Source organism: Lynx rufus, unplaced genomic scaffold (genome assembly GCF_022079265.1).
Source record: "Lynx rufus isolate CCGP_SWC_20201006 ecotype Redwood Valley unplaced genomic scaffold, mLynRuf1.p SCAF_4, whole genome shotgun sequence".
NCBI lineage: Eukaryota > Metazoa > Chordata > Mammalia > Carnivora > Felidae > Lynx > Lynx rufus.
The window spans coordinates 23392077-23410753 of record NW_025814856.1 but is presented as its reverse complement, the minus strand read 5'-3'; the positions used below and the strand labels follow the sequence as shown (position 1 = coordinate 23410753).

The 18677-nt window shown below is 40.8% G+C and overlaps 1 protein-coding gene across 1 annotated transcript in view; it reads left to right on the top strand.

Moving 5' to 3' along the window:
* The window catches only part of ERC2 (ELKS/RAB6-interacting/CAST family member 2), a 723468-nt gene that overhangs the window by 660409 nt on the left and 44382 nt on the right, over window positions 1-18677 (top strand). Inside the window, exon 14 of the mRNA XM_047097449.1 lies at window positions 13780-13927. Within this exon, the coding sequence (XP_046953405.1) occupies window positions 13780-13927 (148 nt within the window). The remainder of the gene's footprint in view (window positions 1-13779; window positions 13928-18677) is intronic.

Below are 18677 nucleotides of genomic sequence, written 5' to 3'. Positions count from 1 at the left end.
ACAGTTTGCAAGCCATACCCCTTATTGTTTCTGCATAGCGTCTAGCACAATACTTGTCCACAGTAAGTTCTCTTCACATATGTGTAAAGATTAAGACATGGATTGACATTGGATTGACATTAGACAGTCCTTTCATGCCACCACACATGACTGTATCACCATCCTCAAGGATGCTCCTTTATTGGTCCTCTTATTAATGGGAATTTAACGTTCTGTAGCCACATTCTTCTTTGACTCCTGCCTTATGTCCTATGACTTGAAGTTCAAATCTAAAGGAAGGTACTCCACTGTGGCTCAGGGGCACAGGGCAGCCTCAAGTCTGTCCTGGGAGATAGATGATCTGATCTCAAAGCAATCAGTCACCAGGCCAGTATCTCAGTGAATGGTAATCAGTGTCAGGTTGGGATCTGGTCACCGGGAAGATTCTCACTAAGTGGTTTCCCAGGTCTGGGGGCACCCAGTAAGGGACTGGGATTTGTCACCTTTCTGGGCTTCTAGTTCCCCTCCTCTTGCTCTGATTTGTGTAGCAGGCTCTCTCCTTTAGGCTGGGTTGTTTCTGGTAGTTAGTTTTGGGTGCATGTAAAATTAATAGTTTGATATTGTGGAGAGGAAATAGCCTCAATCTTTTAAATCTTTCAGGTTAGAAAGTGATAAAGAATTAAAATTATCTATGGGGGTGTATTATAAACAAGCAGATGAAGAACTAATAAAGCTGCTTATTATAGAAGAAGATTGTTAGGTTGAACTACACAAAATCATTGATATTTGACTGTTTCTGACTCACAAAAAAAAAATTCACTTCATATCATTCAGCCTGATGGCTGTGAATATGAGGTGTTGGGTTTCTGTTTATTTGTTTATTTTGAGCTTCTGGATTGCAGCTGCATCACACTGGACATTCAGAAGGAAGAGAACAGGATGGGAGAGAGCTTCTAAGTCAATTATCCCAGTATTTGATGCATGTGGGTGAGCATGCCATGTGAATTCTCTTTTTTTAATGTTTTTATTTATTTTTGAGAGAGAGAAAAATGAGCGTGAGTGGGGGAGGGGCAGAGAGAGAGGGAGACACAGATGAAACAGGCCCCAGGCCCTGAGCTGTCAGCACAGAGCCCAACAGAGGGCTTGAACTTATGAACGAGAGAGATCATGACCTCAGCTAAAGTCAGACGCTTAACTGACTGAGCCACCCAGGCACCCCTTGCCATGTGAATTCTTATGCCCAGACTTTGAGTTGGTAAGCAGGATTCATGGATCTCTTCTTTGCCTGGTATTTGTTGATGATCTGGTATTTGTTACTGACAGAAATAGAACAGTATTTCTCTGTGGTTTGTGGCACTATTCAGGGTCAGCCCATCATGACTATGTAGATGGAGAGTCTCTGGGGTCTACCGTATGGTTAATTCCATAGAAGCAAGAGTTGTGGCTGTCTTCTTTGTCCTTTCCTCCCTGATACCTGGTATGCAGTGGGCACTCAGTTGATACGTGTTCAAAGAATTGAAGAACTGGACTCTGATCATCTGGTTGGTTTATTCTTACTTGTGTGGTCAGTAAACAGCCACCCCAGAGGAACATGTCCACTCAAGTTTCTTGGGAGTGGACATCCTAATTTCACATCAGAAATACTCCTGCTTCTAAGCGATCGCTCCTCCCGAACTGGAAATTTCACTTCCATGAGCCACAAGGCCACCCATACTGTAAATCTGAGACTGCTTTCTATACCATTGTGTCTTGGGCTGGTTCCCCCACGATTCTTTCCAGATGTGGAGTGCTTTCAGGTAGTTTACCAGACTCTTTCATTCTGCATCCGCTGTCTGGTTTCACGTTCCCTCCACCTCTGAGAAGCAGCATGCTGGTAGTGTCCCATATATTATATTCATGAATTCAGAAATTTCGGGTAACTAACAGATGTAACTTCTCATTATTTCTGGGTTCACTGGCTGATCTTTGTAGCACCTCATTGTGTATGTCTTTTAAATTAGTTGCTTAGCAATGCAATACTTCAGGTGTATGTATGTGTATGCATAGTTTTATACTCCTGTAGTTTGGGCTCTGAAATTAATTTGTGGCTGTGGAATATGCTTTTGCATCTCTTTTTAGTTTAGAGCTTATCATTCATCAGTGAGACCTTGCGGAGAGTAGCCACATCATTTGCTCTGTCTCCCATTGACACCTGCAACAAGTGGTTAGTGAGTGTGCCTTAGACAGACTCAGTGTGTTTTCATGGCAGCATTTTAGCAATTTCTTACCAACATATAACTGCTATAAATCTGGTCTCACTTTTTTTCTTCACGGTGTTGAAGTGTGTATTTCTAGTCTCTGTCATTTAGACTTTAAGTTTTTTCCAGAAAAAACATACCATCCTAGGTTTCAGGTATGAATCCCCTTTGGATTTACAATCTATTTTATTCTGTATCTTCTCAAAGCAAATTCATGTATGACAGGTACAGAAATGCTGAGACTTTCATTTGTTTGAAAGCAACTATGTGTCCATGAAGTTTTCTCTCTCTTTTTTAAAGTTTATTTATTTATTTTGAGACAGAGAAAGAGCATGAGCAGGGGATGGGCAGAGAGAGAGGAGAGAGTGAGAACCCCCAGCAGGCTCTGCAGTGTTAGCACAGAGCCCGATGTGGGCGAACTGTGAGATCATAACCCAAGCTGAAATCAAGAGTTGGTTGCTTAAATGACTGAGCCACCCAGGTGCCCTGAAATTTTCTCTTAAAAGAAAAAAACACATAAAATATGCCTGTCACCTATTAACAAAGTTCTCAGCAGGGCCAATCCTATACTGAATGTTTATTTGATAATTTGATAAATGATAATTTCAATCTAGGCTTCCCTCAAGAAAAATGTGTGCGGAAGGAGGATCAGAATGTGAAATGCCCGGTGGCTCCTTATGCATCATGGAGCGCTTCTGTGGCTAATGTTTATTTTGTTAATAACCACCCTCTGTGGTACTCTTTTAGAATGTAGATGGTAGAGATGTAATTACTTTGGGAAGAAATGGAAAAAGGCAGTATTTATTGCAGTGGCCACGAGATGGCAGACCTAAAATCCAGACTTCTCAAAGAGATTTACTTGAGGAATTACATCTTTGAAATCTCTTTAAAAGCCATCAGCTTACCAAAGGAGGACTCCTATCGGTTGTCCCAAATTGCTGTGCAGTTTCTGTGGCAGGCACAGCAAGGGAGAACAGCTCAAGTTGATGGGAATCTGTTTACTTCTCCTCCATATCAGATATCATGGCTTCCTGCCCCTTCTGGAAACCTGCTTTTTGCTGGCTGCTACAGTTACCCACGGCACATACAGACACACCACTCTGTTCCCTTCCCCCAGTGTAGAAGCAGCACTGCCTTTTTCCTTCCTGTGAATAGTAACTTTCACAATGGAGCTGCTTCCACCCAACTTAATTTTTTTTTATTTCTTTCTACAGAGTTCTGCTTTATAGAACCTAATTCAATTTTCTTCAAATGTTGCATTAACAAAATTCTGGAATGTGCCCCCTTCTGTTCATATTCCTCTTACAGCAATGACATTACGATCTGTTTTGTTTTTCATTATAATTTAGCCTATGGGAATATTCTATTCCATGTAAGCATAAATAAAGGGAGGTTTGATTTAACACAAAAATTTCAAATTAAGAAGGGAAATATTTAGTTCAAGATGTAGGAGGGCAATTTGCTGCTCTGTGCAAAGACTTACTAACAAATCTTAGCAGCCTTAAATATACAGTAGAGGGAAAATTGAAATATATTATCTTGGGGTGTATATATAATATATATTATATATATGTTATATATATTATATATTATATATGTTATGTAGATTATATATTATCTATATATTATATATATTATCTATATATTATATATATAGATATATAGATATAAGATCAGTGACTTATTTTCTGGAAATTACTCATTTCCAACCAAAAAGTTAACGTGATAAGGAAAGTGTCTTGACAGTAACTAATCATCCATGGACAGTAGGTTTAGTTTAGGTGGGTGCTGGGCAAAGCTCTGGCCCACAGTGAAGTCTAGATGTATTTAGTTTTCTTATTATCAGTCACCAATAATACCTCCAGGGAGTCTGATTGGGTGTATTTCACATTGAAAGCTACATTGGCAGAGTTAAGTGGTCAAGAGAGAAGCCTTCTCATCACTGAATGAGAATGAATGAGAACTATACATTAACGCCGGGTGTGCTAGTGTGTGTGCCTGGTGTGCCTGCTGAAGGGTCAGAGGCTCTTCATTTCACTTGCACTCTCTGCCTTCAAAATTTACCATTTCTTTAAGTTTTTTTTTTTAATGGAAGAATTTTTGTTTGAAGTTGTTTGACTTTGGTTAGATTTTGCACTTGACCTTGACTTTTAAAAGGTCACCTTTCAAAACACATTTCCATTTCTCATGCAGCATGAAATCACATCTTGCCCACTTTTGTGCAGCCTTCCCTATCAGTTTGGATGGAATGATATTGAACAGTTATTGCAAGTCAGACCTGGCTGGCCTAGGATGCAACTCCTCTATGATGAACGAACTGTGTTAATACTCAAGCTTTATGTTCTCCTTTAAATTTATTTGTGAACTTCTTATTAGACACATCACCAAAGGCAAGGAAAACAAAAGCAAACATGAATTATTGGGACTTCATCAAGATAAAAAGCTTCTGCACGGTAAAGGAAACAATCATTGAAACTAAAAGACAGTCTATGGAATGGGAGAAGATATTTGCAAATGATATATCAGATAAAGGGTTAGTATCTAAAATCTATAAGGAACTTGCCAAACTCAACGCACAAAAAACAAACAACCCAGTTAAGAAATGAACAGAAGACATAAATAGACACTTTTCCAAAGAAGATATCCAGATGGCTAACAGACACATGAAAAGATGCTCCCCATCACTCATCATCAGGGAAATACAAATCAAAACCACAATGAGATACCACCTCACACTTCTCAGAATGGTTGAAATCAACAACATAAGAAACAACAGGTGTTGGCAAGGATGCAGAGAGAAGGGAATCCTCTTGCACTGTTGGTGGGAATGCAAACTGGTGCAGCCATTCTGGAGAACATTCTGGATATTCCTCAAGAATGTAAAAATAGAACTACCCTACAATCAAGCAATTACACTATTAGGTATTTGCCCAAAGGACACAAAAATACAGATTCAAAGGGGTACATGAACCCCACTGTTTATAGCAGCATTACCAACAATAGCCAAACTATAGAGGGAACCAAATGTCCATTGACTGATGAATGGATAAAGATGTGTTTGGTGTGCATGTGTACACACGTTTTATATATGTGTGTGTGCATATATATATATATATATATATATATATATGGAATATTACTCAACCATCAAAAAGAATGAAGTCTTGGCCATTTGAAATGGTATGGATGGAGCTAGAATGTATTAGGCTATTAAGTGAAATCAGTCAATCAGAGAAAGACAAATACCATATGATTTCACTCATATGTGGAATTTAAGAAATGAAACGAAGGAACATATGGGAAGCAGAGGGAAGAGGAGAGAGGGAAACAAACCACAAGAGACTCAATGATAGAGGACAAACTGAGGGTTGATGGAGGGAGGTGGGTGGGAGATGGACTCTAGATGAGTGATGAGCACTGGGTGTTGAATGTAAGTGATGAATCATTGAATTCTCCTGAAACGAATATTTCATTGTATGTTAAATAACCAAAATTTAAATCAATCAATAAATCACTAATTTGTTTGCAAAACACACCCCATTTCATAAAAGTCAAATGTGCAACCTAACAGAAACCAATTTCAGAGTCAGTCTTGAAAATTAGAAACCCACTGGCATGTGTAGAATGTTTAGTATAAAGGGGAGCCTGATAGAAAATAATGCAAAACTTGAATCTTTACATTTGGTGGGATCTATGTTGTGTAATAATAAATAATTGGCTAACATTTGTATGGTCACGTCAAGCACTGAACAGAATCTTTACATTCATTATCACATTTAACTCTCACAAAGATTGAAGAGAGAGTTACTATCATCCTTCTTAGTTCAATTGTGAAGACATCTAACTTTCAGAGCCATTAAGTAACTTTCCCAGGGTCGCAGAAACAACAGATATTGCTGAGATTCAAACCCAGATATATTTGATTCCAAAGCTCAGGTACTAAATCAAGTACCTTAATCAAGTACCATAATCAAATCTTAATGATGTGAGTGATATTTTATTTGTGTAGGTAAGTTCCAAGAAATCATAATAGGCTACAGTAATCAAAATAAGTATTTTCATATCTCTGGTGTGTGTGTGGGTGTGTGTGTGTGTGACACAGTACTCCGTAATATATCACACTCATGTCTTCTACCAGGACTCCAAGAGGGGCTTCTCCCATCCCTCATTGCCTTTTTATCACTTCTCTCAAGGGATGGGAATGGAGAGAGCAGTTTAAGATGAGGGTAGTAGCTCTTCCTGGCACTGATCCTACTCTGGCCTTGGACCTTGTCTATATCAGAAAAGTTGGCCTCAGACTCCCAGATACCTATTTGTAGCAGGATGCCAAGTGGTACCAGCATTTGCCATCTTAGTGTCCTGAAGCACTCTGTGTTGCCACTTCAGAGCTTCCTGGCCTAGCTGCACTTGGAGGAATCCAAGGATGGGCCAGGTCCCTACCTAGGTCACGTCCTGAGTGAGTAGGGGGATAGAAGCTGCTGCATGGAGCAAAGAGCTTCCATAAGACTTCATGGCCCCTGCGTTAGGAAATTCCAGTCATGTGCTATTAGGTTTCAAAGACAAAATTCTCCATAATTGGAGTAAACTATTTCTTGAGGTCAGTTTTAGGTGGGCAACAGAAAGTAAACCGCATTAAGAAGTCTGGGCTGCCAAAGCCTGGCCTTTACAAATCTGGTCTGTTCTTTGTCCTTGCCGGAACTTGTGGTTGTTCAAATATATCTCACCCTGTGGGCCCCACCTTGTATGAGCAGCTTTGCTTTCTGCGTGGGCCCTTCTGTGTACACAATCCATCATTCTGCTGGTGGGTAGTGTTGATATTAATTGATATCACAAGACTTTTCTTTCTCAAGATGCTTTTTTAAAAATCCTGCTTTTAAAATTTAGGCAAAGGAGCATCTATCCCCAGGGTTGATCACAGCAAACCTCCACCCATCCTCACCCTAGGGGTTAGAGAGAGGCTGTTTTGAACAGGATCTTTCGTCACCGTCTGTCTTAAGTCACCTCCTACTGAACTTACGGTTGAAGATTCAGGGTCATGAGGGAAAGAAAACAGTAATTAACTGGGAAAAGTTGATTGAGCGGAATTTTTTTTCCCACAGTATGATTAGAACATGACTGCGGGCTGAGCACCATACATAATGTAGGTTCTCCCCTACATGTCATTATCCAAACATTTCTTAATGGAATGCGTTTTTTAAGCATCTGCTTTTGTAATTGAATGTGTTCCTAAAGATGGGCCGGCTAACTAAAACAAGAGCCCTCAAGAAAAAAAAATGTGTTAATGCTTTTCCCCCATCCAATTTATAACAGTTCCTAATTGGACTGCCTCATTTACAATTCCTAAAATTAATTCTGGACCCTCTCTCAGAGCTCAAGTCATCATTAATAGAGCGACAGCAACAGGGAGTGAAATAGAAATGTTTATAAAGCTCCCTTTTAAATTGACTGTGATAAGTGATGTAGTGATGTATTACCATCAGAGGATTCTGCAGCTCTCTTTGAGAAGGTTAGCCACAGGCAACACTCAAAAGAAGGCATTTATCTTGGTGGGAGACACCCTTCGGTCCTCTTTTGTTTTATTCCATTGAGGTTTTTTTCTTTTTTTTCAGGGTGGCTAAAACCATTTTTTTTGGTGTTTTATTAGCTGTATCTTGACTACCTCCTACAAACTGAATGACAGCATAGGGTTATTAAATGTGTTCTTGCACATATTTTTATCCATTGTTAACCCTGACTAAATGTGTGTGAGGGCACAGAATTCCCCCCCCCCTTTTTACTTCATTGTTGCCCATATTTGTTAAAGAAATTATTCCCTTTGACGTTTGTTTAGGCTGCACTTTGATAAAATGCTGTCTATAGTCCCCTTTCTTAGTTTGGCATTCAGCAGACTCTTATAGATTTATTTCTCTTTGCATTATCTTATCTTCCTTTCTAGCTTATTTGGGCTTCCTTTTCATATTTTAAGCTACATCTTAGGGCATAGACAGATCACCTTAGTAATTGTATACTGAAGCATTTCAGTGTTCTAAAGATAACATTGCAAGCCTTTGGCATATACTTAACCCCACTAACTATCTAAAGATGAGGAAATATGTTCTTTTCGTGTTTCTGTGAACAGAAAGGACAGTTTAAGTGCTGAAGGTGATTTTAGACTTATAGAAACTTTCCTCAGGTTGATGGGACTGTAACAATTTCTGAAGCAATGTAAATCTGGTCTTGAATCTAGAATGTGATTCACTTGATGGAGGAAATAATAAGTTTTCTTTGTGTTTCCAGTTTATATCCAGATGTCTTGTCATGGATATACCCTTTATGCTTAAACACTTTTTAAAAGATGTAGATGTAAAAGAGGCATTAAAACTGCAAATATTTCAGTTTTCCCAGACTTTGAAAGGCTGAATCAAAATTCCCTATTGGAAAAAAAGGGGGGGGCAACATTTAAGCTTCCTGATTTATTACAATGTTTGCCATTATTTTCAGTAAAGTATTTGTCATAAGGTGCTTTAAGTAGATGTATTATCAAATTTCCTTATGGGAATTGCAAAAAGTGTAGACTCTGATACAGGGCTGGCAAATGAACTTCATCTTTAAAAAGGTGTATGTTCAGTATCCCTTACCCTCAAAAAGCCCCTGACTTCTAATGCAGGAATAATAAAGATCCATAACTGTGCAGAATTAGCTAACAGCAATTTAAATTATTAGTTGAAATGTATCAGCTTTATAAAGAATTATTTAAAACTCATTTTATAAATCTTATTGCTTAAAAAAAATACAAATGGGGGCGCCTGGATGGCTCAGTTGGTTGATTGTCCAACTTCGGTTCAGGTCATGATCTCACGGTCTGTGAGTTCGAGCCCCACATCAGGCTCTATGCTGACAGCTCAGAGCCTGGAACCTGCTTCAGATTCTGTGTCTCCCCCTCTCTCTGCCCCTTCCCTGCTCGTGCTCTTTCTCTCAATAATAAATAAACATTAAAAAAATTAAAAAACCACACACACACACAAATGGAATGGTTGTATCAGCCTACAAGAGTTTGGTTTGCCTGGCATCCCTGTACAAATAGGTAATGGCCAGATACAGCCTTAACAGAGTTAGAACATCTCTCCAAATATCCTGAAGTGTGAAGTATTCATATTTTTCTAGCTTTATATACTTTTCTACCAATTACTATTTGGTTTAAATAGACTGGAATTATTTAATGTAGATTTCAATCAGGTTATTTTAAGAGAAATTATCATAGTTATGGATAATATTTAAATGAGGGTTTCTAAGGGTGCCTGGGTGCCAGGGTGCCTCAGTTGGTTAAGCATCTGACTTGATTTCAACTCAGTTCATGATCTCACGGCTCCTGAGTTTGAGCCCAGAGCAGTGCAGAGCCTGCTTGGGATTCTCCCTCTGCCCGTCCTCCACTCACACACATGCACATGCACACACACACACACACACACACACACACACTCCCTCTCTCTCAAAATAAATAAATAAACTTTAAAAACAAAATAAATGAGTCTGTGTGTCCTTGTTACACTAATAACAGAGTTCTATGATTGTATAATACCAGTATTCATAAAACAGATTTGTTAGCCAAAAGCAAACAAAACAAAATAAAAAAATTAAGGAAAATATTACAAAGAACAAAATGGGTTATTTTCTATGAATATTAATTATGTTGATGAGTAGTGGTTTTAAATGTACTTTTATAAAGATGATTTTAAATGTATTTTGAGTATAATAATAATAATAGTATTTGGGGCTATGTTTAGTAGTATCATCTGTAGAGAATTAGGAATTGATACATGTTTTGTGATCGACGGTTTTCGGATTGACAGATAATTAGAAAATAATTCATTGGGACTTTCAATGATATTACAAGCAAAGAAATAAGTGTTAGGTTTGGAAAAGCCTAAATTATAGAATTATGGGGCAAAAGGAGTTTAGGAGGGTCATTCTTTAGATTGATGATGACTTTTTAACAGTTTTTAAAGCTGTGTAATTCTGAATATTGACCTGAAAGAGGAAAATGGATTAAAAGGGACTATAGGACAGAGGAGCATAAAAGTGAACACAGGGAGCCTACTTTGACAATGATTACAACTGTCCAAGTGGGAGATGATGTAGACTGTACCAGACGTGTGTACGTTAAAGTATGTGTATGTGCACTTACCTATGCATGAAGAGTAAGAGGGACAGAGGGAACATAAATACCTTGATGGGAGAATGAACAAATTTCACATATGCCAAGTATTTGAAGCATGTACCTGCAGTTTATTTAGTGACTGAAAAGTTTTATTTGCAATTTCTTAATGTTTACTCTTATGATATTTTGTGAGAGAGACAGAATGCAGGAAGATTTAAGCAGAAAAAAAAAGCAAAAACCAGCTTATCCATTTCACAGCCATGAGAGATAATGACTATTAGCATTTTGGTGTCTGTCCTTCCTATTTTTATGTTTGGGGGATTTTCTTGCATATACATATGAACATCAAGAACTGTAGGGATTTTGAGATTTTTCCCTACTGGCATGTTAGCCTGGCTCTCAGTTTCATGGATTATGGTAGATGACCAGAGACTTTGAGGTCAGAAACAAAAGATTTCATTGCTCAAGGTGCAGAGAGCAGTATCAGGGTATTTATGTCAATTCTCCTATCCTCAAGTCCCAGGGAGGCAAGGCAGATGGGCCAGATGAAAAGCTGTACATGCAGTGGGTTGCATTACAAGACAACAACCCTGTGCTTATGGAATCTGACTCTTTTATAATGGCAGTTAACATGCCTGCCCTTTGCTCTGGAAGGACACACTGTTAGGCAAGGGCAGTAAGCATGTCTTCCCTTTGATCCTAAGGGAGAAACTACCTCTGTCTTCTAAGGGTATTCACTATACAAACATTCTGGAAAAATTGTGAGAAAAAGTAGTGCCTTTGCTTGTAAAATGTGCAGAAATATGAGACACATGGAGAATTGCCTCCAAACAGACATTTTCACATTTTTTTAAAATCAGCATTTTAAATGCAGCATATAGCTATAAAAAATGTAGATATGCAGCATAATTTACTATCAATCTTCAGTTTTCTTACTAATGATTTCTTAGGTTGTTTAGATTAAAAAAGCCTCACATGGACATTTCAATTTGGGGCAGAGTGGGGTAAAATATTGCAGTTACCTTGGGTGTGTGGTAGTTAAGTTGGAGTTGGTAGCAAATGGGCTTTCCCTGATTTGAAGGCTGTGCAGCCTCTTTGGCTTGACTTTATGTACAAATATGCACTAGCTGTGAACGGCAAGCATGTCTACTGTCTCAAGATGTTATCCAGAAGGAGACAGGCTGTGTGAAGCTGGATTTGAATGCTGCTGTTGATAGTCCAGGCTGCCCTGGCTTTCTTCTGGAAAGTGGACATATTCCCTGACATTTCTGCTGCTCATATGTCTGACTGAGCCTCCAACAGAAGCTCCTACTCCCTGCCATTAGTGGGGCCCAGAAAAGTCCATACAAATCCCTGCAGTGAAAAGGAGGAAACTCTGAGATCCAAATAATGACCATCTTATTCAAACATCTGGAGGGGGCCTGGTCTGGTGATGGGAATTAAAAAAAGACAAAATAGGATCATGACCAGGTTTTAGTCCTGGGACTTGTGTACAAAGAAAATACCCAATACAGAGGCTTTCCCAGGGCTGTGGGGTCTTATAGGGTATCTAGAATGTGGCAGGAGTGATGGAGATTGGGACAAGACTTCCTCAGTGGAAAGAAGGACTAAATGAAAGACACCAGAAGAGCCATTTTCTAGTCAGAAATAGTCCCCCAAAACTCCATGTTGAAATTTGTGACAGATGTTGCCAGAAAATTGAACTGTAAGATGGAAGGAGGCAACTGTAATACTCCTCTGAGTAAACAATGATCAAAGATTAAGGAGTCAAAGCATTATAATTTTTTAAAAAATGAAAGGATGATTTGTACAATGGTATCTTCAAACATTTTTTAAAGTACAAAGTAAAATTACTTATTTCTTGAACAAATATTTTAGGCACTTACTATGTACTCAGTACTCTTCTAGAAGCCAGAGTGCACAAGATAGATGAGGTTCCAATATCATGGAGTGTCAAGTCTGGATAACAAATAATAGATATCTAAGACCTATCTATCTATCTATCTATCTATCTGTCTATTTATTTAAGAGGGGAATGGGGAGGGGCAGAGAGAGAGGGAGAGAGAGAATCCCATCATGGAGATTGCATGGAGCCTAAGATGGCACAGTCCCTCAACCCTGAGATCATGACCTGAGCTGAAATCAAGAGTCAGACACTTAACTGACTGAGCCACCCAGGCATCCCTCTAAGATCCTCTTAAATAACCGAGAGTTATAGGAAGAAAAAGTGTAATGTGACAGACCAGTGGCTTGGGCACAAAGTGAAAGGTAGGGAGACATTGCTAGGGAAAGTGGCTGGCGAGAGCTGTTCTGAGGAAAATACATTTCATTTGAGACCTGAAGGGTAAGGACCTGTGTGAGGTGAGGGCATTCCAGTCAGAGGGTATGGCAAAGGCAAAGCTTATGAGGTGAGGACAAGTATAACATTTTCAAGGACGAGAAAGAGTTCAGGCACAAAATGAGCTGGAGCCTAATGAATGCAGAAGGAGAAGGGGCACAAGATGACCTCAGAGAGGTGGTTAGGGCCAGTGGTGTAATGAGTCACAGGCATCGGTAAAGGGTCTGATTTCAAGTCTAATGAGTGATGCAATGGATTTTGCAAGCAACATAATGGTGGAATCCATATTTATAATGTTTTTAAAGATGACCCGTCTTTGTTCCACATAGACCAGTGGTCTTTGTTCCTCGGAGACTAGTGGGCTGCAGGAGTAGATGCTAGTGGTTGGGAGTGGTTTGGTAGCAGTAGATCAGTTTAGATAAGGAATGTCTTGTGGAGTAAAACCTACTGAAGTTGTTGATGGATCATCTCTGATTGGAGAAAAGAGGGAAGAAATCAAGGATGACTTCTAGGTTTGGAGCTTGGGTTACTCAGTAGATGGTGGTGTAATTACTAGGTAAGGAAGACTGAGGAGGGGATGGTTTTTGGTGGAATGGCATGAAAGCATCATTAATTACATTGAAAATGGAAAGGATACCCTACTAAATACGTTTGCCTGCCTTCAAAAGAAAATCTTGCATGAAAAAAAATATATTGATATTTAAATTGCTGCCCAGTTTTGTTGGATTGTCTTGGAGTACCTAGAACTTGACTTGGCAGATGGGTAGATGGATGGATGGGTGGGTGGATGGATGAATGGCTGCATCCATTAAAGTACCCTAGAAGTGAGTGTTCAGATTGACTCCCTCCATTTCTAATTTGCAGCTTTGTCTATGAAGCCAGTGAAAGATGGCTCCTTCAGAGGAAGCAGTGCATGGGTCTCAGGGATTCTGACCCAAATTACTTTGTCCATTCTGAGAATCAAAGAGTTACTTTGTCTTTAATTCCTTCCTATTAAGACAGTGCTCTATGGTTCATTTCAACTATAAATGATAAGTTTTTTTTTTTACATTTCATAAAAATGATCACAATAATCTTTATTTTACCAGACAAGAAGCACTGCTTGCAGCAATCAGTGAAAAAGATGCAAATATTGCCTTGCTGGAATTGTCTGCTTCCAAAAAGAAAAAGACACAGGAAGAAGTCATGGCTCTCAAGCGGGAAAAAGATCGACTCGTGCATCAGTTAAAGCAGCAGGTGGGGCCTCCTGCACAAAAGGTGTGTCTTGCTGGGTTTGGGGCCTTGCGTGCTTTCTCTGGGTTTAGCTACTCTTCATTCTCCCATGTCCATCCTGCGGGCTCAAGCAGCTAAAACCAGGTAGGAATGAATTGGCCCGAGTTGTTGCTAGAACATCATTTTACTGCTTTTCTGTGTTTATGTGCATGTGCCTGGGCTTGTGTGGTTTGCAGCCAGTGCTGTTTTCCTTTCTTTTGTATTAGCATCATCTTCCCAGATATAACTCTCAGGTCTCTTCCTTCCAGTGGACTTTGTATGACTTCTCACTAAATCGTAGAAACTACTAATTAAATTCTGGGCACCTTCTTTCCCATTGGAAATGTTACCTTCTGTCTTGCTTACTTTCTGGGCCCCATCAATAACTCTCCTCATCCAGTTCTTTAGATTTCTTTCTCTCCATACTTCCAACTTTGGTTCTTCAGCTAGTTCTTTCAGGACCTTTTAGCTAAGGAATATTCCCCAGCCCCTAGCACTGCCAGACTATGCTTGGAGACCTCCCCAGCCATTATTTAGTTAACATCCTTTTTTATCACCTATTTACTCAATTATCCATGTATTCCTCCTCTCTAGGCCACTGTATTTCTTCTGAGGGAAAAGGAAGGAGGGGGAAAGTCTTGTGCACAAAGTTCTTTTCTTTTTGGAGGGTTTTCTGTGAGTGGCTGAAATAGACATAATTGCACTTGAAGTGTACTGCGAAATAATTCCTGAAATCTTCAGACATTAGTTCTTCTCCATATATAATTTAGGAACTTTTGGAAGCAGTGGTTAAAGATATTCACTTGGACTCTAACTTCATTATAAAACCAAGTCAGCAGATATTATGGCTCAGTGGTCTGTGGTCTCACAAGGTGGCTGTCACATCTTAGCTTGGGCCACATGTGGCTCTGAAGCTCTGTAAATGCCACATGGTACCACATGGAGTGTGTCCACATCAATTTCAGCCCCGAGGGCTGGCTCTCTGCCTGCTAGGGTGATCTGGGCCAGTGTGCAAGGTGACTGGAAGGGAAGCCCAAAGAAATAAGACCCTTCCTCTCGCAACGGGGCCAACTCTTGGAAGGAAAAGGCATCCTTTGGCCATGAAACAGAGTCCATTTCTCATAGGGCTGCCTTGCTGAGGGAGAGAGACCACCGCCATGCCTGGGTGCCCTCTCCTGCAGAGGGAGGGTCCCAGTCACTGCCAGACATTGGGGTCATTCCATAGAGCAGCATGCCTTGCTAGTGCTGGCCCCGGGGGTCGGGAACCGCTTACATCTGACCTCTTTGTTTGGAGCTGTGCATCTTCTACACTGGGTTTTCCACCCACCTGGCCACAAAAAGTCAAGACAAGCCCCCTTCTTTGCTTTCTCCTAACTCCTTCCCTGTGAGCCCTGCTCCCTCCCCTCCTGCACCTAACCATTGTAGCTTTCTCCCACAGGTATATAGACCTAGGAAACAGCCCCTGAGCTCGAATATACCATGCACTTGTGATGCTGGCTACAGCCCAGATATTACGGCCAAGTACCACGGGTCCAGCTACGATGCATACATGATCCAAAGGTCTCAGGTCAGTCAGCAGCTAAGGAGACACTCGACCCCACCATGGGGGGGTGGGGGTACATAACAGCTACATCCTACCTTGCCCTTTATCTCTTTTTATGATTGCTAGTACTTGGTGGCCAAAAAGTCTGAGACCATAGATGATAGCATTATATCTTGATTTGTAAAGTGATTTCATTTATTATGTATTTGTCAAAGGTTCCAGATTTGGTGGCTACCCGATGGGGCCAGCTCTTCTGGCTACCCAGTGGAGCCAGCCAGAGGCCTCGCTGTCAGGCATAGTGGATTATATTTTCCTTTCTGTCTCCTAGATACCTTGCTCCTCAAACCCCCCTCTATTTTTCCAATAAGGAATTTTTTAAGGCTATTTTTTTCTCAGCATCATGAAAATGCACTCCTGGATTCCAGGAAGGATTGAGTGTAGCCCTTCAATTTGCTCCTGGGAAACTGCACAAAGCCTTCATTATTCACGACGGGCTTGGTTTTGGGTATCATGGGGCACATTTGGGAAACCCCAGCCATGCAGAGTTAGGCTCCCGCCTGAACTAAGGCAGGGTCTGAAGGGCTATTGTGGAAAAAGAGGCAGAAGGAGAAGGATGGGATCCTTGATGATTTAGATTTGAAATCCTTCCCCACACCCTATAGGCAACAGAGAAAAAAAAAGCACGTGAATTGATGTACCCTTGTTGTAAATGATATGATTCTAAGGATAATGATTCATTGGCTTGGAAAAGCACCCCCTTTGTATTGAATGTTTGCTCTGTGCCAGGGTGCATATCCAGTGTCCCTCAGGGGCTTTGTCCCACTGTCCTCACAGCAGCCCTGTGGGTGGGTGGCAGGATTGCCTCCCTTTTCCAGGGAGTTAGCTGAGACTCAGAGTGTGGAATAACCAGCCTAAAGCACAAAGCTTGTAAGCAATAGGGCTTGGATCTGAGATAGTCCACCTGAGTCTACACATGCCCCACCAGATTGAGGCTCAGAAAGGAATTCAGAGTGACAAGCGGGAGGGTGTTCTAGAACTGTGGGGTCCCCTTATCTTTGTAAGCTTGAAGTAGATGCCAAAGTATCCATTTAAGAATGTTCTCTGTGTATTCATGAGGAGTGGGTTCTGCCTAGAGCTCTTAGGCTTAAGCTATTTGATCATATCAATACTTCCTAATACTTTGAGTTCTCCCCACATGCCAGGCATGGCTGTAAAGGCTTTGCATACACTGACTCATCAACTCCCAATGAAACTGAAGCACTGATACTCTTATAGGAGAAGGAACCAAAAGTCCGGAGAGGTTTGGTGCCTTGCCCAGGCTTTACAGCTGTACATTCCATGATGCTTGAAAAGACCCTTTACCATACAACCAGTAACTGAATTGTTAGTACCATCTAGAGTTGGACTGCTTGGGATGACTCTTGTCTGAGCCCTTGTTAGCTGTGTGATCATGGGAAAACTACTAAACCTTCATGAGCCTCAGTTTCCTTGTCTGTAAACTGGGCTAATAACCTAATTCAAAGTATTGTGAGTATAAGGTATATAAAAAGCTCTGCATATGCTTGGCACATAATAGGTACTGTATATGTGTAAGCTTCTATTACTACTGCTACTATTAATTGATTTTATCACTACCATCCTCAAAGGTAGCTTGATTTTGATTTCATTGTTGATATTTTTCACAAGCCTGGGAGTCATAACTGGTTGAGACACTCTTGAACTGTGGGAGAAAGAGCTGCAGACATTAGCACTTAGGCCTTCTTGGTCTCCCTCCCTTGAAGCCCAAGCACTTGGGAGCAGCGGGGAGACATGTCAGGAACAGTAGACCTCAACTCCCAGTGTGCACCAAAGAGGCTCACACTGCTTATTAAATTTGCTTGGTTTGTGTATGCAGTCCACATAGAGTCAATCAGACAGGGTACCCCTGGGAGAGCAAGTCTCAGACCTCAGCTGTCATCACCTGCATGAGTGACTTGGGAGGGCAGAGCTCTTTCAGATGCCTGGGCCAATGGGAGGGGAAGGCCTTTGGTTCATCTGCCTGATGTTCTGTGAGGATACTGAGGCAGACTGGCTCATGAGAGATGCCACCCCTTCAGGCTGCCTTCTGCTCAGCTCATCTCATGCAGAACGTTTCTCTACTGCCCATGACATTCCCAGTGACTGAACATCAGTAGTTCATTTAACAATCCCCACAGTTATTGCACTTTGCCAAGCACATAGTACCCACTCAATAAATATTTGTTTTGTGAATGAATGGATGACACATGCCAGGCTCTATGTCAAGTGCTTTATGTAAATATAAGTTTACAAACATTATCTCACTTTTTCCTCATAATCCACCAACCAACATATTGCATATCTGCTATGTGCCAGGCTCTCAGACGGGTGCTGGGTATTCATCCACAACAGAAATTTTAACGCCCCAGTGAGAAGAGCATCATTCTTATTTTTGAGTTGATCAAATCAAGGCTCCGAGAGACCACATGACTCAACTACCATACCTATGCATATCACACATACCTGGTAGTGCAGGGTTGGGCTCCTAAGACATAGCAGTGCTGACACTTTGCTCTTAGCTAGGCTCAATACTGCATCTCTAAAGCCATGGATTAGCTCCCACACCTCACAGATATTGTCCGAGGAATCGAGTTCCAATGCCTCAGCTTATGGAGAGGCCACATGCTATGTTGGAATTCAACTCAACAATATTCATTGAGTACCTTCCCTGTGTTAGAATGCTAGGCACTTTTGGAATAGTCAGTGACCAAAATAAAGACCCCTTCCTCGTGGGGCATATGTTTTAATGTTGGAGTGGGGGGCAGGTGGGAGAAAAGCAATAAACTATGAATGTAATAAATAAGTAAATCATATGGTAAAAAAAGAAAAATGTAGACCAGTATAAGGAGAACAGGAGTGTCAGGGAAGGATTGAGGACAAGGTGACAATGTAAAATAGGGTAGACAGATGGGCCTCAATGAGAAGAAGGCATTTGAGCAAAGACTTGAAGGAGGTGAGAGAGTGCGCTTTTACACATCTAGGGGAAGAGTGTTTTGGTGGAGGGAACAGCCTGCACACAGCTCTAAGGCAGGAACATGTTGGTGTGTTTGGGAAAGAACAGGGAAGCCAGTGTGGCTGGAGTGGAGCAGACAAGGAGATGAAGAGGTGAGCTGTCAGCACAGTGACTGAGTGAGG